The sequence below is a fragment of the Mustelus asterias genome, unplaced genomic scaffold (genome assembly GCF_964213995.1).
Source record: "Mustelus asterias unplaced genomic scaffold, sMusAst1.hap1.1 HAP1_SCAFFOLD_208, whole genome shotgun sequence".
Classification (NCBI taxonomy): Eukaryota; Metazoa; Chordata; class Chondrichthyes; order Carcharhiniformes; family Triakidae; genus Mustelus; species Mustelus asterias.
This window is the reverse complement of record NW_027590196.1, coordinates 66,925-92,175: the sequence shown is the minus strand read 5'-3', so window position 1 is coordinate 92,175 and position 25,251 is coordinate 66,925. Positions and strand designations below refer to the sequence as shown.

Below are 25,251 nucleotides of genomic sequence, written 5' to 3'. Positions count from 1 at the left end.
CTGTAGGGCTCCAAAGGGCGGTAGTGAAGTCTGCAAAATGGCAGATAATGAAGGATGAGGGGATCTGCAGGTCCTCTCATTGACATGTACTTATCAAAGAAAAAAGCATTAATAAAGACGATGCAAAAGGATGGCTGGGATACGTCTCAGACCTTAGAGTAGCAGAAAACATGGATATATAAAGAAAAGAGAAATGAGGCAAAGAAGATAGGAGTATTGTTAATGCATCAGTTAGCTGGACTAATTGAGCAAGATAAAGAAAAGATTAGAGAGTTAGAATTCAGAATAAGAGAATTGGAGAAACAAAACCAAGTCTTCGAAGAAAAACAATGGAGAGGGGATACTGTTCCTCTACCTCCTAATGAGTCCACACAGGGACCACCCGCTCCTCCTGAGGAGTGGGAAGTGCTAGAATACAACTCAGCACCAGTAACCCGGAGGGGAACTGGTGCACAGCCAAAAGTAAAATTATAAACCCGTCACCCAGTGTAAAACAGAGATTCAGAGAGTATTAGGGAATGTTCCCACTTATTGGAGCAGAATTACCACAATAAAACAATTAAGAACATAAGAACATAAGAAATAGGTGCAGGAGTAGGCCATCTGGCCCTTCGAGCCTGCCCCGCCATTCAACAAGATCATGGCTGATCTGAAGCGAATCAGTTCCACTTACCCGCCTGCTCCCCATAACCCCTAATTCCCTTATCGATCAGAAAACGATCTACCCGTGATTTAAACATATTCAACGAGGAAGCCTCCACCACTTCAATGGGCAGAGAATTCCAGAGATTCACTACCCTCTGGGAGAAGAAGTTCCCCCTCAACTCTGTTCTGAACCGGCCCCCCCTATTTTGAGGCTGTGCCCTCTAGTTCTGGTTTCCCTTCTAAGTGGAAAGAATCTCTCCACCTCTACCCTATCCAGCCCCTTCATTATCTTATATGTCTCTATAAGATCACCCCTCATCCTTCTAAACTCCAACGAGTACAGACCCAATCTGTTTAATCTCTCCTCATAAGCTGCACCCCTCATCTCCGGTATCAACCTGGTGAACCTTCTCTGCACTCCTTCCAAGACCAATATATCCTTTCGCAAATAAGGGGACCAAAACTGCACACAGTACTCCAGTTGCAGCCTCACCAGTGCCTTGTACAGTTGCAGAAAGACCTCCCTGCTTTTATATTCTATCCCCCTCGCGATAAAGGCCAACATTCCATTCGCCTTCTTGATCACCTGCTGCACCTGCAGACTGAGTTTTTGCGATTCGTGCACAAGGACCCCCAGGTCCCTCTGCACAGTCGCACGATGTAATTTTTCTCCATTTAAATAATACTCCAATTTACTATTATTTCTTCCAAAGTGGATAACCTCACATTTGCTAACGTTATATTCCATCTGCCAGATCCTCGCCCACTCACTCAGCCTATCAAAATCTCTCTGCAGACTTTCCGCGTCCTCCACGCAATTCGCTTTCCCACTCACCTTCGTGTCATCAGCAAACTTGAATACCCTACATTCAGTCCCCTCCTCCAGATCATCTATGTAAATGGTAAACAATTGAGGCCCCAGCACCGATCCCTGCGGCACGCCACTGGTCACCAACTGCCAACCAGAAAAGCACCCATTTATCCCAACTCTCTGCTTCCTGTTAGATAGCCAACCCCCAATCCACGCCAACACCTTACCCCTAACTCCGTGTACCCCAATCTTCTGCAGCAACCTTTTGTGAGGCACCTTATCGAACGCCTTCTGGAAATCTAAAAACACCACATCCACCGGTTCCCCTCTGTCAACCGCACTAGTGACATCTTCATAAAAGTCCAGTAGATTCGTCAAACACGACTTTCCCTTCATGAATCCATAAGAAGAGGGATCAGTGAATGTGAGAATCAAAGGAAAGACGAAGAGGTATCTGGCTTGCCAATGTTGTTTGCAAAATCCCGATACGAACGAACAGGAGTGGTGGAATTGACCGAGTGTAGATAATCACCAGACGGCACTATACTCAGTCCTGAAACACTTAGACGAACAGGGACTAAAGGCGAGCCCCAGGAAGGCCCAAATAGGGAAAGCGCAGGTGTTATATTTGGGACACCTGATATCCCAGGGGACCAAAGAAATGCCATTGGACAGGAAAACAGCCATACAGCAAATGCCAAGACCAGTAACCGTCCAAGGGGTAAGGAAGGTTTTGGGGTTGTTTAATTACAGCCGCAACTTTATACCAGAATTCGCAAGGCTCGCCGAACCAATACAAAGGCTAGTAAAAGGGGGGAAACCCGCTCCAGAAGTTATAGAATGGGGATCAGAACAGGAAAGGGCATATAGTAAACTAAAAGTAGAACTAATGAAGGCTCCAGGACTTGGACTGCCTGACGCTAGTAAACATTTTCATATCTATTGTAATAACGAGGGGGGGTTTTATTCGGCAGTAGTCACACAGGTCCATGGGGACAAACAGTGACCCGTGGGTTATTATTCCAAGCGGAGGGCCCCGTAGTAACCGGGTTACCCAGATGTATAGCCGCACCAGATTGTGCGGCATGGGCAGTAAAGGTCAGCGAGCCCATCGTCATGACGGGGAATATTGTTTCACACACCAAACATACCTTGGTGGAAATGCTGAACACAGGAAAATTGCGGTCTGTCTCAAATATGAGAAGGGCGAAGTGGGAGGCAGTGCTTCTCCCACCCACTAAGTCCATCACCATTGCACGAGACATGGGAATGAACCCCGCAGAAGGAATGTTAGGTGAAGGGTCTCCCCACTCATGTGGGGACGTAGACGAAGAGGCAGAGGAGAGTAGAATAAAAGATGTGCCCCTGGAGGCACCAGATTTGGTCCTGTTTGTGGATAGATCTGTGGTGAACCATTGTTGGTTCCCACTGTGGGATTGTTCTAATGTTGTTGTTGGGCTAGGGTGTTCCCACTGTGGGATTGATACACCTGTGGTTGTTACTGTTGTGGCACATCCCAGTCGGGCTCCGCCTCCTGGGAGAGGTATAAGACCCCCTGCTCGGGCGGGACCTCGTCAGTCTGGGATAGTGTGTTAACGTTCTATTAAGTTCCATTGTTAGACAATAAAAGCCTTCTGTTACCGAAGCTTCGTGCCTCGTGTTCAATTGATGCGCATCAATTTTATTGTCTAACATTAAGCTCTCGACGGAAGGGAAAAAGAAAGGAGAGTATGGAGCAAATCCTAAAGCCAGAACGTCTGACGCTAGATCCATGTGCGGTGGGTGCTTCTAACACCTTCGACCACTGGCTGAAGTGTTTTGAAGACTACCTGGCAGCCTCCGCAGTGGTCACCACAGATGAGGACAGACTCCGGGTCCTCCATGCGAGGGTAAGCGACACAGTCTACCTCGCGATCCGTGCGGCCACCACTTACCCTAGGGCCCTCGAGCTTTTAAAAAAGCGCTACACGAAACCTCCCAACGAGATCCACGCTCGTTACCTCCTCGCTACACGACGTCGGCAGTTGGGCGAAACCATGTAGGATTACGCCAATGAGCTCTTGCAGCTTGCCAGGGGCTGTGACTGCAAAGCTGTGTCGGCTGAGCAGTATATGTATGACCTCGCCCGAGATGCGTTTGTGGCAGGGGTAGGGTCTTCATACATCCGTCTCAAGCTGCTAGAAAAGGGGAATCTCAACCTGACCCAAGCTATGGAATTGGCTGAAATGCTTGAGGCGGCTTCGAAGAGCTTGGTCCTGTATCCGGAGGACCACGTGGAGACAACGTGGCAGGAGCAGTCGCAAATCCCTCCTCGCCCCACGGGCTCGAAGTGCAGTGTTATGGCGTGCTCCCATGTAGACCCGACGACGGCTGCAGCCCCATGCGGCCCGCGGTGCTACTTCTGCGGAGGAGCCAAGCATCCACGACAAAAGTGTTCCGCTAAAGCGGTAGTCTGTAACCTGTGCGGTAAAAAGGGGCATTATGCGAAGGTGTGCAGATCGAAGCCCAAGAACGGCAGTGCGGCCTGTGACCCTTCGGAACGGGGATCATCACCATCGACGTCGAAGTACTCACGGGGTTCGTCCACGTGCGAGTCCAGGACGACGCCATTGCGGTCGACGGAGTCGGAGGAGGATGACCACCAGGAGTCGCTACATTTGGCGCCCTCACCCATGTGCGATTCATGGGGGCGGCCATTTTGGTCGACGATGACCATGAGCGACCAGCAGGGGTCCTCAGCATCGACCTCAGCTGCCTGCAGTGATGTTCACGGACCAACGGTGGCGTCGATCACTCTGAACCAGGCTAAGCATCACAGGCTTGACTGTTCGATGATGGATATACAGGTAAATGGTCGTGCAATTTATTGTCTGTTTGACAGCGGGAGCACTGAGAGCTTTATTCACCCTGACACTGTAAAGAGGTGTGGACTCCAGATTCAACCTGCCAAACAGACAATCTCTATGGCATCAAGGTCCCGGTCTGTCCCTGTGCTAGGACGTTGTGTGGTAACGTTGAAAGTGCAAGGCACAATTTACGAGCGATTCAGGCTCCTTGTGTTGCCGCATCTTTGCGCACCAATTCTCCTCGGACTAAACTTTATGGTCCACATGAAGAGTGTGATCCTACAGTACGGTGGGCCACTCCCTTCGCTGACAGTAGGGGAACAGCTGCAGTCTCCAAATTGTCCAAAGCGCCCCGCATGCAATCTTTCTACATTAAAGATCACCACACCCTCTTTATTCAAGAATCTGGTACCAGGCTGCAAGCCCATCGCTACTAAAAGTAGGCGTTACAGCACTGAAGATCGGATCTTCATCAGATCTGAGGTTCAGCGACTCCTCAAAGAAGGGATCATACAGCCCAGTGTTAGTCCGTGGAGAGCACAGGTTGTGGTGGTCAAGAGCGGGAACAAACCCCGGATGGTCATTGATTACAGTCAGACCATTAATCGATATACGCAGCTGGATGCGTATCCCCTCCCGCGCATATCTGATATGGTCAATCAGATTGCGCAGTACCGGGTGTTCTCCACCATAGACCTTACGTCCGCCTACCACCAACTCCCCATTCGCCCAGAAGACCGACACTACACGGCCTTTGAGGCGGATGGTCGTCTGTATCAGTTTCTTAGGGTTCCATTTGGTGTCACCAATGGGGTCTCGGTCTTCCAGCGTGCTATGGACCGAATGGTGGACCAGAACAGGCTGCGGGCTACCTTCCCGTACCTGGATAATGTCACCATCTGCGGCCGTGATCAGCAGGACCATGACACAAATCTCCAGAACTTTTTACGCACTGCATCTCGCCTGAATTTGACCTACAACAGGGAGAAGTGTGTATTCCGTACGCGCCGGTTAGCCATCCTGGGATACGTGGTGGAAAACGGGGTCATTGGCCCTGATCCAGACCGTATGCGCCCCCTTGCTGAACTTCCCTTGCCCGCTAGCACAAAAGCACTGAGAAGATGCCTAGGCTTCTTCTCCTATTATGCGCAGTGGGTCCCCAACTACGCGGACAAAGCCTGTCCGCTTATTAAGTCCACGACTTTTCCACTCACGCCAGAGGCCCAATTGGCCTTCAAGGAATTGAAACACGACATCGCGAAAGTTACGATGCACGCTGTAGACGAATCCATCCCTTTTCAGGTGGAAAGCGATGCATCTGATTTCGCCCTGGCCGCCACACTTAACCAGGCGGGCAGGCCCGTCGCATTTTTTTCCCGCACCCTCCAAGGCCCCGAAATTCGGCATTCAGCGGTGGAAAAGGAGGCCCAGGCCATTGTGGAGGCCGTCAGACACTGGCGCCATTACCTGGCGGGAAAGCGGTTCACCCTGATCACGGACCAGCGGTCCGTGGCGTTCATGTTCAACAACACGCAGAGGGGCAAGATCAAGAATGATAAGATCTTGCGGTGGAGAATTGAACTCTCCACCTATAACTACGATATCATGTATCGTCCAGGGAAACTCAATGAGCCCTCGGATGCCCTCTCGCGCGGAACATGCGCTACTATGCAGGAGGATCGCTTGAACGCCCTCCATAATGACCTGTGCCATCCTGGGGTCACTCGGCTCTACCACTTTGTCAAAGCCCGCAACCTGCCTTACTTGGTGGAGGACGTCAGGTCGGTGACAAGGAGCTGTCGGATTTGCGCGGAATGCAAACCGCACTTTTACCAACCTGACCGGGCACATTTGGTCAAGGCCACTCGCCCCTTCGAGAGGCTGAGTGTGGATTTTAAGGGCCCCCTTCCCTCAACAGATCGGAACTTGTACTTTCTGAACATAATAGATGAGTTCTCCCGGTTCCCGTTTGTTGTCCCCTGCGCGGACACGTCGACTGCCATGGTGATCAAGGCATTCCGTGATCTTTTTACCCTGTTCGGGTACCCCAGCTATATCCATAGCGACAGGGGCTCGTCGTTCATGAGTAATGACTTGAGGCAATTCCTGCTCTCATACGGGATTGCCTCTAGTAGGACCACGAGTTACAACCCTAGGGGTAATGGACAGGTGGAAAGAGAGAATGCTACAGTCTGGAAGGCTGTCCTATTGGCGCTGAAGTCCAAAGGCCTTCCAGTCTCCCATTGGCAGGAGGTCCTCCCTAACGCGCTTCACTCCATTCGCTCCCTCCTGTGTACGGCAACCAATGCTACTCCCCACGAGAGGATGTTCTCATTCCCTCGGAAGTCGTCCTCGGGGATATCTTTACCAGCCTGGTTGACGTACCCAGGACCCGTCCTTCTGCGGCGACATGTAAGGGCCCGCAAGTCTGACCCCTTGGTCGAACAGGTCCACTTCCTCCACGCCAACCCTCAGTATGCCTATGTGGCATATCCTGATGGGCGAGAGGACACAGTCTCGATCCGAGACCTGGCGCCCGCAGGGGACGTAGCAACTCCTGTCGCTCCCATACCCCCAGTGACGAATCCCTTATCCCTTATTTCTCCCCCGGACGTGGCGCAGACAGCACCGGGACCAGTGCTTAACAGTTTTACTCCAATGCACAGCTTGCCTGAGCCCCAGAGATCGGCGCCATTGCAGAATGTACCGGGATCCCCTGCACTACCGCTTCATCAGGGTCAACCGGCCTGTGAGTCCGTGGGAGAACGGCTGGACGCTGCTTTGGGGAGAACGCCACCGCAAGCACCTACTCTGGTGTCACCGCCGGTATTGAGGAGGTCACAACGACGGTGCGGTCCTCCAGACCGTCTGAACTTATAATCTGTTGACATTTTAGTCTGTTTTCGTACGCCGCCGGCCTTTGTTCTCAAAGGAGGAGTGAATGTGGTGAACCATCGTTGGTTCCCACTGTGGGATTGTTCTAATGTTGTTGTTGGGCTAGGGTGTTCCCACTGTGGGATTGATACACCTGTGGTTACTGTTGTGGCACATCCCAGTCGGGCTCCGCCTCCTGGGAGTGGTATAAGACCCCCTGCTCGGGCGGGACCTCGTCAGTCTGGGATAGTGTGTTAACGTTCTATTAAGTTCCATTGTTAGACAATAAAAGCCTTCTGTTACCGAAGCTTCGTGCCTCGTGTTCAATTGATGCGCATCAGGATCACGGAAATATGCAGATGTAGGCCCATTACGGGACAGGAGTAGACCGGTGAGTCTAACCTCAGTGGTTGGTAAGTTGATGGAGAGGATCCTGAGAGACAGGATTTATGATCATCTAGAGAAGTTTAGTATGATCAAAAGTAGTCAGCACGGCTTTGTCAAGGGCAGGTCGTGCCTTACGAGCCTGGTTGAGTTCTTTGAAAATGTGACCAAACACATTGACGAAGGAAGAGCGGTGGATGTGGTCTATATGGACTTCAGCAAGGCGTTCGATAAGGTCCCCCATGCAAGACTTCTTGAGAAAGTGAGAGGGCATGGGATCCAAGGGGCTGTTGCCTTGTGGATCCAGAACTGGCTTGCCTGCAGAAGGCAGAGAGTGGCTGTGGAGGGGTCTTTCTCTGCATGGAGGTCAGTGACCAGTGGAGTGCCCCAGGGATCTGTTCTGGGACCCTTGCTGTTTGTCATTTTCATAAATGACCTGGATGAGGAAGAGGAGGGATGGGTTGGTAAGTTTGCTGACGACACCAAGGTAGGTGGTGTTGTGGATAGTTTGGAGGGATGTCAGAAGTTGCAGCGAGACATAGATAGAATGCAAGACTGGGCGGAGAAGTGGCAGATGGACTTCAACCCGGATAAGTGTGTAGTGATCCATTTTGGCAGATCCAATGGGATGAAGCAGCAGTATAATATGAAGGGTACCATTCTTAGCAGTGTAGAGGATCAGAAGGACCTTGGGGTCCGGGTCCATAGGACTCTTAAATCGGCCTCGCAGGTGGAGGATGCGGTCAAGAAGGCGTACGGCGTACTGGCCTTCATTAATCGAGGGATTGAGTTTAGGAGTCGGGAGATAATGCTGCAGCTTTATAGGACCCTGGTTAGACCCCACTTGGAGTACTGCGCGCAGTTCTGGTCACCTCATTACAGGAAAGATGTTGAAGCCATTGAAAGGGTGCAGAGGAGATTTACAAGGATGTTGCCTGGATTGGGGGGCATGCCTTATGAGGATAGGTTGAGGGAGCTTGGTCTCTTCTCCCTGGAGAGACGAAGGATGAGAGGTGACCTGATAGAGGTTTACAAGATGTTGAGAGGTCTGGATAGGGTAGACTCTCAGAGGCTATTTCCAAGGGCTGAAATGGTTGCTACGAGAGGACACAGGTTTAAGGTGCTGGGGGGTAGGTACAGAGGAGATGTCAGGGGTAAGTTTTTCACTCAGAGGGTGGTGGGTGAGTGGAATCGGCTGACGTCGGTGGTGGTGGAGGCAAACTCGTTGGGGTCTTTTAAGAGACTTCTGGATGAGTACATGGGATTTAATGGGATTGAGGGCTATAGATAGGCCTAGAGGTAGGGATATGATCAGCGCAACTTGTGGGCTGAAGGGCCTGTTTGTGCTGTGGCTTTCTATGTTCTATGTTCTATGATATGTATTAGAGTTAAGCTCCCAATTGAAAGATATGCGGAAAACAGTACGGGACAAACAAATAGTGATAGATGAGCACAATAAACTAGAACAGATCCCGGAGGTACCCCCGGCGGGCAGCAAGGTTATGGTAAAAACACTACCAGGAAAACCTGGATTTGCCCCCAAATGGAAAGGCCCCTATGAGGTCATTATCAGTGGAGACACCTGTGCCTGCATAGATATGCAAGGTAGGGGTGTCTGGAAGCATTGGACTCAGTTAAAGGAATACACCAATTACCGCAACAAAACAGTTAAAAAGGGAATAAAAGGTTAAAAGAAAACAAGCAGGTTGTAAATTTCTCTCTTCCTTGAGAGAGAGAGAGAGAGATGTAAGATGAAATTGCGATCGAGAGCCTCATGTGATGGAATGGGGTATAGCAGATCAATGCGAGTTTAATAAATTACGTTCCCCAGTAAATTTTACGATAGGGGCATCGGACAGAGATTTAGGGAATGTGGGAATAATAGCATTAGATTACATCTGAAGAGTCGTAAGGAGAGTTAGCCATTTAAGCACACAGTAGATTCGATCTTGCATCTGCCTGTGTAAAGATAATTAATTTAGTAGGGGTATTTAAAAGTGATAAAATAAATGGATTATTTGGATCAGGCTTTTGTTAAATTTGAAAATGTATTTTTGATAGAACTGAAGTTGAAAAGATAAATAGAAAGAGTTATTCCTGCGTATTTGAAATGATGATTAATCACTTGTTTATGTTCCTCTGATTTATAAGACTTGCACTAATTTTAAGATATAGTCAAAATTTAGCAGAGAAGGGAGTTGCATAAGGTAGAATGGGAGTGTGTGTGTCATACTGGGAATTATTGTACTGCCATAATGCATTCTAATTAAAATGTGTTACATGGGTCAACCATGAAACTGTATTAAATGACAGACGGGCTAAAAGGGAGTGCCCGCCTATAATACCAAATTGATAAATCAATATAATTAGAGATGAGGGAAATAATTCAGTGGAATAAATGAGATTAAAAAATGCTGGGGAAGTATTTGTTACAAACGGTTAAAGATTAAAGTGATAAGATTTCTTGAATTTACTTCTGTTTTGAGTTGAATTACAGCTTGGGAGGCAGCAGCATAAAAGCGACTGTTAATCAACAGTCTGTATTCTTAAATGTTTTACTTCCATCCCAGTTTAAGATGTTAAGTCTGAATAAATGTTGGAAGCTTCCATGTGTATCTGTGTGTATCTGTGTGTTTAACAACGTGATTGCGTGAATGTTTTGTTGTTGTTCGTTTTAATGTTGAGAAAGGAGTTAGACCTTGGAAGGACCATGTGCTCTTTCCTTGTCTTGAAGTTGAAATTATAAGAGTGTAGTTGAGAAGTTAAAAAAAAAAAGTAATTTTGTGAAAAATAGAAAAGCAGGAACAAAAGAATGAGGTGAATATACTGTCTGAGTCAGTTTAAAGTTTTATCAAATCAATGAATCGTAGTTCCGATTGTCCCAATTTACAGCAGGAGATTAATCAGTTAAAACCTCAGTTGTTAATACAAATAAAGATGTTGTCCTTGAGTATTTTTAATTTGCATTTGATGCCAACCATTGAACACCATGGGCGGCACGGTAGCACAGTGGTTAGCACTGCTGCCTCACAGCTCCAGGGACCCGGGTTCGATTCCCGGCTCGGGTCACTGTCTGTGTGGAGTTTGCACATTCTCCTCGTGTCTGCGTGGGTTTCCTCCGGGTGCTCCGGTTTCCTCCCACAGTCCAAAGATGTGCGGGTTAGGTTGATTGGCCAGGTTAAAAATTGCCCCTTAGAGTCCTGAGATGCGTAGGTTAGTGGGATTAGCGGGTAAATATGTGGGGGTAGGGCCTGGGTGGGATTGTGGTCGGTGCAGACTCGATGGGCCGAATGGCCTCCTTCTGCACTGTAGGGTTTCTATGAAAAAAAAAATCTATGAACCATGAATTATTGGAACTTGTGTTGCCAGTTAGTTACTGATATGAAATTCAAGACTTGTGTGATGTTCCGATAACATGCAACAAATTACATCATTTAAATCATCTCACATTGATGAGAGTTCTGATAGTGTAACTAGTTGAAATTATATACTGCCGTTGGAATTGTTCTATCTATTGTTCAAGGTTTTCCAAATCTAAGAACACTGCAAAGCTTAAAACCTAGCCAGCTAGGAAGCAAACCAAAACATTTCTAATCAAGTAACTCTTGTTATTGTTATATGTATTGTGCTTGTTATCGTTCTGAAAATGAAGGAATTCTGATCTGGAGCTCAGTTTAAAAATGGAAACAGATTAATTAAAAAATTAAATTAAGAGGGTTTTGAGATACCCGATATAATATATATTGTGTATTGATAAAAACATAAGTCTGAAAAAAAAAGGCTAGTTATTCCAAACATGTAACCATTCTTTGCCATAATTTGTAATAGCTTGCACAATTAATATTAACATGACAGGAAGTGAAACCGGATTACTTGAGAGAGAGAAAAAGAGTTGGAGACTGGCTTTGCAGCCAGACTCAAAAGTCTTGTAGCATTCGACTGCACACAACAAACGGCTTATTCGGTTATCTGTGTTTTTAAAGAGCTGTGTATGGCAGCATACAATTGGCATCTCTGACCACGAAACACTGGTGTTTACCTTGTGCGACAATCTGTCTATAGAAGGATCATTTCTGCTGAAACATTGCACTTTCAAATGTGGACAAACAAATGATCAAATTAGATATAATGTAAGAATACATCATACAAAGATCGGAGTTGTATGGTATGTGATTTAAATGAGAAAATCGATGTCTTTTGATAGAATGTCCAGCTGCAGCCAGTGCAAAGTGTTGTGTGATTTGCACTAAGCCAACTGAAGGGTCTGTTTATTTCTTCAGAATAAACTCGACTGATCTGAAGTAAATATGCCTTTCTTTAAGCATTGCTTTCGAAATAACAGTTATTTTAGAGAAAGAAGGGGAGAGAGAGAGCAGCCAAGGACCAGCGCTGAGATTGAAAAAAAAACATCTGTTTCTAAAGCATAACTAAATTAGATATTATTATTACATACAAGCAGTCTCCAGCTACATTAACAACTTGGCCATGAGAAAGTTTGTTTACCTTAATTGTACTTTCAGAGAATGCAGCTAAGTTTCTAAGTTGGATTCAGAATTCCAAGCTGATGAGGCCAAATTAGCTTCAATTAATTTAAAGCATAGCACAATTAATTAAATTGGGCAAAAATACTTTGCACTGGCGAAGGCCATACAGACATCGGGGAAAAAAAACGTGGATGAAGGTATTGCCCATCATACTAAATGAGATTAAGGGTTGCTACAAACCAAACAACCGGATTAACCCCTTATGAGCTAATGACAGGACGGACGACGCAATTACCAAAAAGCATCATAACAGGTGGGACCGATGTAGGTCCATTAAAAGATAAAATCAGGAGATATGTTTTGGAACTAAGCACCCAACTAAAAGGGATGCATAAATCGGTAAAAGACAATCAAGAAATAAGAGATGCAGAGAGAGCTTGAAATGCTCCCTGACAGTCCCAACAGTGGGATGTCCTAGTAAAAATATTACCTAACAAATCAGGGCTTGTACAAAAATGAAATGAGCCGTATGAAGTTATAATTAGTGGAGATATCTGTGCCTGTGTAGACTCAGTTGAATATGCTGAAATTAATTGGAAAAATATGTGATATACTCCAATTGCAGATATAAACAAACAACAACTGACCTCCAAGCAAGCTGAACGGGCGCGCGGAAACTTTGCGCGTGGGCGATATAGCCTTTGGACCATTGTATAACTGTCGCGCAGGATATTAGTAAGTGATAAGATGCTTCTCATGCTGATACTCACGACCCTGGCCCTGTTAGCCATAGCGGGAGAATATAAATTGAATTATGAGTTAGGGATGAAGCACAGTGATCATCTCTGTAACGATGGCTCTGTCTATTGTATGAACACCTTTGTGTATATGTCTTATCTGTATGCATCACAATCGAATCTGAGCAAGTGCTGGGTCTGTTCACACATTCCCATGCACGGAGGAAAGGGAGGAATTCCCTTATTTCCTATCGCTTTATCAGCTCCAGAAGTAATTGAATGGGTTTTAAATAAGGAATGGAACCCAGAAAGGGACAAGGCAACTGACATTTAAAACCCCATCGGGTACCACTATGCAGGGTATCAGCAACAGTGATGTTGTTTCGCGGCTAGGGGGCGGAGGGTGCACTTTATCGTCCTTTAAGAAGAATTACCAGCCCAGCTACGACAGATCAGACTCCCCACCCTACTTCACTGTGAAAAATAAACAAAGGAGAGTTATCTGCCTGACAAGAAATGGAACCATACCTGTTGGCCGTAGCTACTGTATACAACAGGTTGATATCACTGATGACGCTGAGGCCATGATACAGGTCACAATCCAGTGCCCCATAGCCACCGTCTCGGTTAGCCTCTCCTCCGCTTATATAAGAGCGATGACTGCATATAATGGGACCTATTTTGTCTGTGGAAACGATGCCTATCCGTGGTTTCCCTGGAATTGGGCAGGATCGTGTTATTTGGCATATGTGGTGCCTTATGTTCACCATTACACTGACTTATGGGACCACCCCAAGATACACCTGCTTAGGGCTAAGTGAGCCATTAGTGAGACAGAACGATTCTTCATGATAGCCTACCCGCTTGACGGGACGGCAAAGGCAGCACAGGAACTTATACGGATGGCCTCAACCCTAGAGAAAGTTGCAAATAAGACTAAGGATGGGTTCGAGGAGGTGAGCACGGCCATCTCTGAAATGTCAGCAGAGGTCGTAGCTATTCGGACTGTGGCATTACAGAACTGATTGGAACTCGATTATGTGCTAGCCTCCCAAGGTGGAACATGTGCCATAGTTGGCTTCGAATGTTGTACGTATATTCCCGAAGCTTCAGAGAATATAACTCGCTTAGCAGATCACATTAAACAAGTAGCAAAAGCAATACAGGAAGAAGGGAACCAATATCATGATTATAACCCTCCGGGCTGGCTGGGGCAATGGTTCGGGTCGTGGGGTTCATACCTGATGCATGGATTGATTGTATTAATTGTAATTGTAATTACTTGCTGTGTTTATATGGCATCATTGAACGCCTGTTGCGAAACAGTAACAGCACGAATTATGACAGTCGCAAGTGTACAGGCGGAGGGGGCAGACCTCCCGACTAAGGAGTTAGGCCCATTCCCCGATAACATGTGGTTCTGAGTTGGTCATAGGTGCCATGTTTGGACCTGGCATCCGACCAGAAGGGGGGAGTGAAGTCAGGAATGGGTTAATGAACTTTGTCACACTTAAGCATTAAGACCCGAACTCTGTGATTTTGTTGAGAACACTGCAGAGTTCATGTTTTCGTCAGAGTTCGGTGTTTTTCATGTCTGTACCAGATAAGAGGAACTGCCATTTTTTGCTGTCTCCACTGTTATTCAGAAATGCGATTAACCCAGCTTGAAATAAGCTAAACAGTCTCCATTTTCATGTACCTTTGTTTAACACGATGGAGTTGACATGTGTGCCTTCTGTCTTTGTATAACCATAGATTTATATATATATATTCATCATACGTTATTCATCTTATCCTGATATAAAGTATTATACAAACTTGTATGTATATTAGTTAACTTGTTTGTGCAAAACCTGTGATGTTGTTTCAAGGATATAAATGACGAACAATTGTGGCCTTGGAGATCGAACAAACTACGCAGAGGAAGATACTGCTAATACAACAAGAATCTCACCATGAACTGTTAGGAACCTCACTTCTCCCACAATTGTGAAAATAAACCTGCATTTTGATCTACTAATAGTGTCAGAGGTTTTTTACCTACAACACTCATCTATGCCCCTCACTATTTTACAGACCTCTATAAGATTACCCCTAAACCTCCTACACTTCAGGGAAAAAAGTCCCAGTCTATTCAGCCTCTCTTGATAACTCAAACCATCAAGTCCCGGTAGCATCCTAGTAAATCTTTTCTGCACTCTTTCTAGTTTAATAATATCCTTTCTATAATAGGGTGACCAGAACTGTACACAGTATTCCAAGTGTGGCCTCACCAATGTCTTGTACAACTTCAACAAGACATCCCAATTCCTGTATTAAATGTTCTGACCAATGAAACCAAGCATGCCGAATGCCTTCTTCACCACTCTGTCCACCTGTGACTCCACTTTCAAGGAGTTATGCACCTGTACCCCTAGATCTTTTTGTTCTATAACTCTCCCCAACGCCCTACCATTAACTGGGTAAGTCCTGCCCTGGTTCAATCTACCAAAATGCATCACCTCGCATTTGTCTAAATTAAACTCCATCTGCCATTCGTCAGCCCACTGGCCCAAATGATCAAGATCCCGTTGCAATTGGAGATAACTTTTTTCACTGTCCATTATGCTACCAATCTTGGTGTCATCTGCAAACTTACTAACCATGTCCCCTATATTCTCATCCAAATCATTAATATAAATGACAAATAACAGTGGACCCAGCACCGATCCCTGAGGCACATCGCTGGTCACAGGCCTCCAGTTTGAAAAACAACCCTCTACAACCATCCTCTGTCTTCTGTCAAGAATAGTCATGATGTGGAGATGCCGGCGTTGGACTGGGGTAAACACAGTAAGAAGTTTAACAACACCAGGTTAAAGTCCAACAGGTTTATTTGGTAGCAAAAGCCACACAAGCTTTCGAAGCTCTAAGCCCCTTCTTCAGGTGAGTGGGAATTCTGTTCACAAACAGAGCTTATAAAGACACAGACTCAATTTACATGAATAATGGTTGGAATACGAATACTCTCTCCACTCCCATTGTTTTGTTTCTTAAAGACTGGATTAGTTGTAAGTATTCGCATTCCAACCATTATTCATGTAAATTGAGTCTGTGTCTTTATAAGCTCTGTTTGTGAACAGAATTCCCACTCACCTGAAGAAGGGGCTTAGAGCTTCGAAAGCTTGTGTGGCTTTTGCTACCAAATAAACCTGTTGGACTTTAACCTGGTGTTGTTAAACTTCTTTCTGTCAAGAAGCCATTTTTGTATCCATTTGGCTACCTCATCCTGGATCCCGTGAGATTTAACTTTATGCAACAACTTACCATGCGGTACCTTGTCAAAGGCCTTGCTCAAGTCCATGCAGACAACATCAACTGCACTGCCCTCATCTACCTTCTTGGTTACCCCTTCAAAAAACTCAATCAAATTTGTGAGACATGATTTTCCACTCACAAAGCCATGCTGACTGTCCCTAATCAGTCCTTGCCTCTCTAAATGCCTGTAGATCTTGTCTCTCAGAATACCTTCTAACCACTTACCCACTACAGACATTAGACTCACTGGACTGTAGTTCTCAGGCTTTTCCCTGCAGCCCTTCTTAAACAAAGGCACAGCATTTGCTGCTCTCCAATCTTCAGGCACCTCACCTGTGGCTGTCGATGATTCAAATATCCCTGCTAGGGAACCCGCAATTTCCTCCCTAGCCTCCGACAACGTCCTGGGATACACTTCATCAGGTCCCGGGGATTTATCTACCTTGATGCACTTTAAGACTTACAGCATATCCTTCTCTGTAATATGTACACTCCTCAAGACATCACTATTTATTTCCCCAAGTTCCCTAACATCCATGTCTTTCTCAACAGTAAATACTGATGAGAAATATTCATTGAGGATCTCACCCATCTCTTGTGGATCCGCACATAGAATGACCTTGTTGATCCTTAAGAGGCCCTACTTTCTCCCTAGTTACTCTTTTGCCCTTTATGTATTTGTTGAAGTTCTTTGGATTCTCCTTTCCCTTATCTGCCAAAACAATCTCGTGTCCCCTTTTTGTCCTCCTGATTTCTCTCTCAACTCTGCACCAACACCCACTATATTCTTCAAGGGATCCACTTGATCCCAGCTGCCTATGCATGTCATGTACCTCCTTCTTTGTCTTGACCAGGGCCTCAATATCCCGAGTCATCCAGGGTTCCCTACTTCTACCAGCCTTGCCCTTCACTCTAAAAGTCACCAATAGAAATCTAATTAGCACCAAACACATTTTTATAAACAGCTTTTAAAATGTTTAAAATTAATCCAACTGTGGTCAGTTCGTTTTTCTCTCAAACATCAGTTCATACAGGAGAATGAAAGCATTGCTCTGAGCCATGAGGTTAAGGTGATTTGTACATTCCTTCATAAAAGCAAATTCTTGTGGATGCTGGAATCTGAAACCAAAAGAAAAAATGCTGGAAAATCTCAGCAGGGCTGGCAGTATCTGTAAGGAGAGAACAGAGCTGAAGCTTGAAGTCCAGATGGCCCTTTGTCAAAGCTTTGGTTTGTACATTCCTTCTCTGTTAATGTCCATCTCAGTCAGGCTCCTATAATTATCTCCCTCTCTAAGTTATACAATTCTATAAAATTCCACCCCACCCGTCCTCCTCATTATCTTCCACTGTTACACATTTAGCTGTGAATCCATGTCCCACATCTCTCCGGACCTCACCTATACTCACAGAGAGTGACCGTCAGCAGGACATGCAGTCCTGAGATGGAATTCTCTGACCTCACCTGCGGGTGGGACTATCTGGTCCCACTGCTGTGATGGAGATTTGACTGAGCACCAAATTCTCTACTCTCATTGGCAATGGTAGCGGGGCATATGAGACTGGAGAATTCTGGCCCTGGTGTTCATCGTAGCCCATTCAGTCGTATTCTCAGTTCTCAATCAGAATATTGTAGGTCCAAATGTCACTTCAGGACTTTAGCACCAAAATCAATGTTGACATCTTAGTTTAGTACTAAGGGACAACTGTACAGGGAGAGGTGTTGTCTTTTGGAAGTCATCTTAAACTGAGGTCTCGTCTGCTTGATGAGGTGGATGTAAAAAGTCCAATGCATCCATTTAAAAAGAGAAGAGGTTATCTATGTCCAGTGTGCTGGGCCAATACTTACTCTTCAAACATTAGAAAACAGATTAGCTGGCTATTTATCAAATTGTTGCTTCTGGGATCTTGCTCTGTATATGTTGGCTGTTGCATTTCCTACATTGCAACAATTTCTACTCTTCAAAAGCACTTTGGGATGTCTAGTGCTTGTGAAAGGCACACAGAAATGCATGTTCATTTTTTGAATGGTTTGAAGGTCATATGAATAGGAGTAGACCTATTCTGCCATTATGGGTAGATCAAAGCTGATCTGTACACCAACTGCTTTATCCCTCCTCATCCCTTGATATTTAAAAAATAATTCATCCGCCCTGAAAGTTTCTGTTGACCCAAAGCCCTTTAACAGAATCATCGGCCGGAATTGTACCGGCCCGCCCACTACAGAAATCGGAGCGGGTGAGGGACGGGGCATGGGGAGGTCCCTTGACCTTAAGTGGGATTTGACAGTTTTCAGGACGAGCGAGGCCATAAAATCCCACCCATCAACTCATACAGCACAGAAGGAGGCCATTGACCCTTTGAAAGAGCTAACCAAGAAGTTCCAACCACCTCACCTAGCTCTTGCCCACAATCCTGCCAGCTTTAATCCTTCAGATATTTATCCGATTCTTTTTTCAAATTATTATTGAATCTGCTTTCACCACCCTTTCAGCAACACATTCCAAGTTATAACAACTTGCTGTATAAAGAAATCTCATAATTTTCCCTTTGTTTATTTGAGGAAGGGAGAGTTCCAGATTTCCACGACAAATTGTGTTAAAGAGTGTTTCCAAATTTCACTCTGCAATGCTTTAGCTCTTAACTTTTCAATTATGTTTCCTTGTTCTGGATTCTTCACCAGAGGAATTTGTTTCTCTAGGTATACCCTATTGAACCCTTAACCATTTTAAACACCTCAATTAGATCACCACTCAACATTCCTAACTCAAGGAAATACAATTTAAGTTTGTGCAATCTGTCCTCGTAACGTAACCCAATATATTTCTTCTGAAATTGTGCTGCATTCCCTCCAAGATCAATACATCTTTCCTTAGAACCCCTTCAGTCGAGAAGGAGGTTGTTCAGCCCATCAAGTCTGCACTGACTCAGCATCTTACTCAGGCCCTCCGCTCCACCTTATCCCCGTAAACCCACACATTTACCATGGCTAAACCACCTAACCTACATACTTCATTGCAGTGTGAATATAAACTTACTTGTAACACTAATAAATAAACTTTCAAAAAAACTTTCAAAAAGGTCGCCCATGCAAGGCTTTTAGAAAATGTGAGAGGGCATGGGATCCAAGGTGCTGCTGCCCTGTGGATCCAGAACTGGCTTGCCCAAAGGAGGCAGAGAGTGTGTATAGATGGGTCTTTTTCTAAATGGAGGTCGGTCACCAGTGGTGTGCCCCAGGGATCTGTTCTGGGACCCTTGCTGTTGGTCATTTTCATAAATGACCTGGATGAGGAAGTGGAGGGATGGGTTGGTAAGTTTGCCGATGACACGAAGGTTGGTGGGGTTGTGGATAGTCCAGAGGGATGTCAGAAGTTACAGAGGGACATAGATAGGATGCAAGACTGGGCGGAGAAGTGGCAGATGGACTTCAACCCAGATAAATGCGTAGTGGTCCATTTTGGCAGGTCAAATGGAATGAAGGAGTACAATATAAATGGAAAGACTCTTAGTATTGTAGAGGATCAGAAGGACCTTGGGGTCCGGGTCCATAGGACTCTAAAATCGGCCCCACAGGTGGAGGAGGTGGTTAAGAAAGCGTATGGTGTGCTGGCCTTCATCAATCGAGGGATTGAGTTTAGGAGTCCGGGGATAATGATGCAGCTATATAAGACCCTCGTCAGACTCCACTTGGAGTACTGTGCTCAGTTCTGGTCGCCTCATTACAGGAAGGATGTGGAAATGATTGAAAGGGTGCAGGGGAGATTTACAAGGATGTTGCCTGGATTGAGTGGCATGCCTTATGAGGATAGGCTGAGGGAGCTTGGTCTTTTCTCCTTGGAGAGATGTAGGATGAGAAGAGACCTAATAGAGGTATATAAGATGTTGAGAGGCATAGATCGGGTGGACTCTCAGAGGCTTTTTCTCAGGGTGGAAATGTCTGCTACGAGAGGACACAGGTTTATGGTGCTGGGGGGGAGGTACAGGGGAAATGTTAGGGGGAAGATGTTCATACAGAGGGTGGTGGGCGAGTGGAATCGGCTGCCGTCAGTGGTGGTGGAGGCAAACTCAATAGGGACTTTTAAGAGACTCCTGGATGAGTACATGGGACTGAATAGGATGGAGGGTTATAGGTAGGCCTAGAAGGTAGGGATATGTTCGGCACAACTTGTGGGGCTGAAGGGCCTGTTTGTGCTGTAGTTTTTCTATGTTTCTATGTAAAATCTTTGGACACTAAGGGGCAATTTAGTATGGCCAATCTACCTAATCTGCATAATTTTGGATTGAAACCAGAGGAAACCCACAGACAAAGAACAAAGAACAAAGAAAATTACAGCACAGAAACAGGCCCTTCGGCCTTCCAGACCTGCACTGACCATGCTGCCTGACTTAACTAAAACCCCCTACCCTTCCGGGGACCATATCCCTCTATTCCCATCCTATTCATGTATTTGTCAAGACGCCCCTTAAAAGTCACTGCCGTATCCGCTTCAACTACCTCCACCGGCAACGAGTTCCAGGCACCCACTACTCTCTGTGTAAAAAATCTGCCTCGTACATCTCCTTTAAACCTTGCCCCTCGCACCTTAAACCTGTGCCCCCTAGTAATTGACTCTTCCACCCTGGGAAAGAGCTTCTGACTATCCATTCTGTCCATGCCTCTCATAATCTTGTAGACGTCTATCAGGTCGCCCCTCAACCTCCGTCGTTCCAGTGAGAACAAACTATGTTTCTCCAACCTCTCCTCATAGCTAATGCCCTCCATACCAGGCAACATCCTGGTAAATCTTTTCTGTACCCTCTCCAAAGCCTCCACATCCTCTGGTAGTGTGGCGACCAGAATTGAACACTATATTCCAAGTGCGGCCTAACTAAGGTTCTATAAAGCTGCAACATGACTTGCCAATTTTTAAATTCAATGCCCCGGCCGATGAAAGCAAGCATGCCGTATGCCTTCTTGACTACCTTCTCCACCCGCATTGTCACTTTCAGTGACCTATATACTTGTACATCCAGATCCCTTTGCCTATCAATACTCTTAAGGGTTTGCTGTATATTTCCTATCGGTATTAGACCTTCCAAAATGCATGACCTCACATTTGTCTGGATTAAACTCCATCTGCCATCTCTGTGCCCAAGTCTCCAAGCGATCTATATCCTGCTGTATCCTCTGATGGTCCTCATCGCTCTCTGCAGATCCACCAACCTTTGTGTCGTCCGCAAACTTATTAATCAGACCAGTTACATTTTCCTCCAAATCATTTATATATATTACGAACAGCAAAGGTCCCAGCACTGATCCCAGAGGAATGCCACTTGTCACAGCCCTCCATTCAGAAACTGCTACCCTCTGTCTTCTTTGACTGAGCCAGTTTTGTATCCACCTTGCCAGCTCACCTCTGATTCCATGCAACTTCACCTTCTGCACCAGTCTGCCATGAGGGACCTTGTCAAAGGCCTTACTGAAGTCCATGTAGACAACATCTACTGCCCTACCCTCATCAATCATCTTCGTCACTTCCTCGAAAAGCTCGATCAAGTTCGTGAGACACAACCTCCCCTTCACAAAACCATGTTGTCTCTCACTAATAAATTCACTTATTTCCAAGTGGGAATAAATCCTGTTTCGAAGAATCCTCTCCAATAATTTCCCTACCACTGATGTAAGGCTCACCGGCCTGTAATTACCTGGATTATTCTTGCTACCCTTCTTAAACAAAGGAACAACATTGGCTATTCTCCAATCCTCTGGGACCTCCCTGCAGACAGTGAGGATACAAAGATTTCTCTCAAGGCCCCAGCAATTTCCTCCCTTGCCTCTCTCAGTATTCTGGGGTATATCCCATCAGGCCCTGGGGACTTGTCTACCTTAATGTTTCTCAATAACCCCAATACCTCCTCCTTTTTGATCTCAACATGACTCAAACTATCTACACATCCTTTCCCAGATTCATCATCCACCAAGTCCTTCTCTTTGGTGAATACTGATGCAAAGTCCTCATTTAATACTCACCTATTTCCTCTGGCTTCACGCATAGATTCCCTCCCTTGTCCTTGAGTGGGCCGACCCTCTCCCTGGCTACCCTCTTGCTCTTTATAAAAAACCTTGTATAAAAAACCTTGGGATTTTCCTTAATCCTGCTGGCCAGTGCATTTATGTGACCCCTTTCAGCCCTTCTTACTCCTTGCTTAAGTTTCTTTCTACTTTCCTTGTATTCCACACTTGCTTTGTGTGTTCCCAGTCTCTTAGCTTTGACAAATGCTTCTTTTCCTTTTTCTCTAGGCTCACAATATCTCTCGTTATCCAAGATTCCCAAAACTTGCCATACTTATCCTTCATAAGAACATAAGAACTAGGAGCAGGAGTTGGCCACTTGGCCCCTCGAGCCTGCTCCGCCATTCAATAAGATCATGGCTGATCTTTTCCTGGACTCAGCTCCACTTACCCGCCCACTCACCATAACCCTTAATTCCTTTACTGTTCAAAAATGTATCTATCCTTGCCTTAAAAAATTCAATGAGGTAGCCTCAACTGCTTCAGTGGGCAGGGAATTCCACAGATTCACCACCCTTTGTGTGAAGAAGTTCCTCCTCAACTCAGTCCTAAATCTGCTTCCCTTTATTTTGAGGCTATGCCCCCTCGTTCTAGTTTCACCTGCCAGTGGAAACAACTTCCCTGCTTCTATCTTATCTATTCCCTTCATAATTTTATATGTTTCTATAAGATCTCCCCTCATTCTTCTGAATTCCAATGAGTATAGCCCCAGTCTACTCAGTCTCTCCTCATAAGCCAACACTCTCAACTCCGGAATCAACCGAGTGAATCTCCTCTGCACCCCCTCCAGTGCCAGTATATCCTTTCTCAAGTAAGGAGACCAAAAGTGTACACAGTCCTCCAGGTGTGGCCTCACCAGCACCTTATACAGCTGCAACATAATCTCGCTGTTTTTAAACTCCATCCCTCTAGCAATGAAGGACAAAATTCCATTTGCCTTCTTAATTACATGCTGCACCTGCAAACCAACTCCTTGAGATTCCTACACAAGGTCACCCAGGTCCCTCTGCACAGCAGCATGCTGCAATTTTTTACCATTTAAATAATAGCCCATTTTGCTGTTATTCCTACCAAAATGGATGACCTCACATTTACCAACATTATCCTCCATCTGCTAGACCCTCACCCACTCACTTAGACTATCTATATCCCTTTGCAGACTTTCAGCATCCTCTGCACACTTTGCTCTTCCACCCATCTTAGTGTCATCTGCGAATTTTGACACACTACACTTGGTCCCCAACTCCAAATCATCTATGTAAATCATAAACAATTGCGGTCCCAACACTGATCCCTGAGGCATACCGCTAGTCACTGATCGCCAACCAGAAAAATACCCATTTACCCGCACTCTTTGCTTCCTGTTAGTTAACCAATCTTCTATCCATGCTAATACATTACCTGTAAGTAACACTGTGCACCTTTATCTTATGTAGCAGTCTTTGGTGCGGCACCTTGTCAAATGCCTTCTGGAAATCCAGATACACCACATCCACAAGTTCCCCATTGTCCACTGCACATGTAATGTTCTCAAAGAATTCCACCAAATTAGTCAAACATGACCTTCCCTTCATGAACCCTTCATCCTTACAGGAATGTGCCGGTCCTGAATCCCTATCAACTTACACTTGAATATATAAGTTTATTCTTTCATCTAAGTTGTTGATGAATATGGGTTAATTTTTTTTCATTCTTGAGATGTGGACAAGGCTGCCACTTATTGCTGATTCCTAATTGCCCTCTAGAATGTGGAAAGGTAAGGCTCCCAGTAAAGATCCTTCCATTATCCCAATCATTGTCTTCTACCCCAGCCAAACACTGGTCCATGTCACAAGGTTACCTGACCCATTATGTGACGAAAGGAGTTTGTCCTGCAAAGGGTGATAGTGAGAATATTTACTCACCCATTAGCTGAAGGGCCTTTCTTTCTGTCCCAGGCAGATTTCCAGGACTGGTGAGGGAGTTTGAGCATTGACCACTCCATGGATGTGTTAATCCCATCTCCTCCCGCTGTCGACTATTCATACTTAAATGTCGAAATATTAACAGATGAAAGATGATGATCATGATGAGTGGAACTAAGAAGCATAGGATGCTTCTCATTTGGATCACAGTCTTGTAGATGGTAAATGGTTCTTGTTCAAACATTTCGCACACAGTGGAGTAGAATACAGTCTTGTCCTGTGACGTGGCAGTATAGTCCAGGATACAGGCAGCTGATTGCCCATAAACAATGGCAAATGGTACAGATGAGATGGCTGACAAGACCCAGATCACTGCTAATAAATAAACCATTCGAGATTGGCGTAGGCCAGTGATTGACCACATTGGATGACAAATGGCAATATAACGCTCAGCAGTAAAAGCAACGATAGTCCAGCTGGTTGTAGCACAGTAGATCTGTCGGACCATGAAGTAGAGTTTACAGAGAGGGTTACTAAGCAGCCAGGGATAGTACTGCCAGTAATATCTGTACACAGTCACTGGTATTGTCAATAAAAGCAGCAGATCAGCCAGTGCCAGGCTGAGGAGGTAGAAGCGAATAGCACTGACCTTCATCCGTCCATTCTTCAGTAGTGTCAAAATGCTCAAACCATTTGCAAATACACCAAAGAGAAAAAGTAAAACATAAAATACAGTGACCGGAATTGTTACATAGCCTGGTTCCTGCTGCTTGGACCCAATCAACAGGTACTGTTGATTGGGTGAATGTTTATTGTGTTCAATTGAGTCTCTTGGGTTTGATTCATTATTGAAGGACTTGATGTGTATCATGCAGGGATCAACATGAGCAGCGATAGACCAATTCATTTCCCAATACTAGAGTTATATTTAAAGCCAGTTGGAATGTAAATCTATGCAATGCAGTTGGTAAAATGCAGGTCAGTGTAATGACACCAACATCTTGAGGTTAGGCTGCACTAGTCATGATTTCCACAAGTGATTGTCTGTCATATTTAACAACACCAGAATAATAGTTCAAAAATATTCAATGGAAAATCCAAATAAAATGTGATGAATTAGGAAAAGTTTGAGACAATGACTTTTTGTACCAATTCACATCTCAAATCATCAGAACACGTTTCCTTTTATTTATAGATTCTCAGTCATTTGAATTGACTTT

At 45.4% G+C, this 25,251-nt stretch overlaps 1 protein-coding gene across 1 annotated transcript in view; it reads right to left on the bottom strand.

Annotated features, from left to right (window-relative positions):
• LOC144485648 (neurotensin receptor type 1-like) overlaps positions 1-24,938 on the bottom strand; it is a 31,386-nt gene extending 6,448 nt beyond the window's left edge. Inside the window, exon 1 of the mRNA XM_078203747.1 lies at positions 24,032-24,938. Coding sequence (XP_078059873.1) covers positions 24,032-24,938 — 907 coding nt within the window. The remainder of the gene's footprint in view (positions 1-24,031) is intronic.
• Between the last annotated feature and the right edge of the window lie 313 nt (positions 24,939-25,251).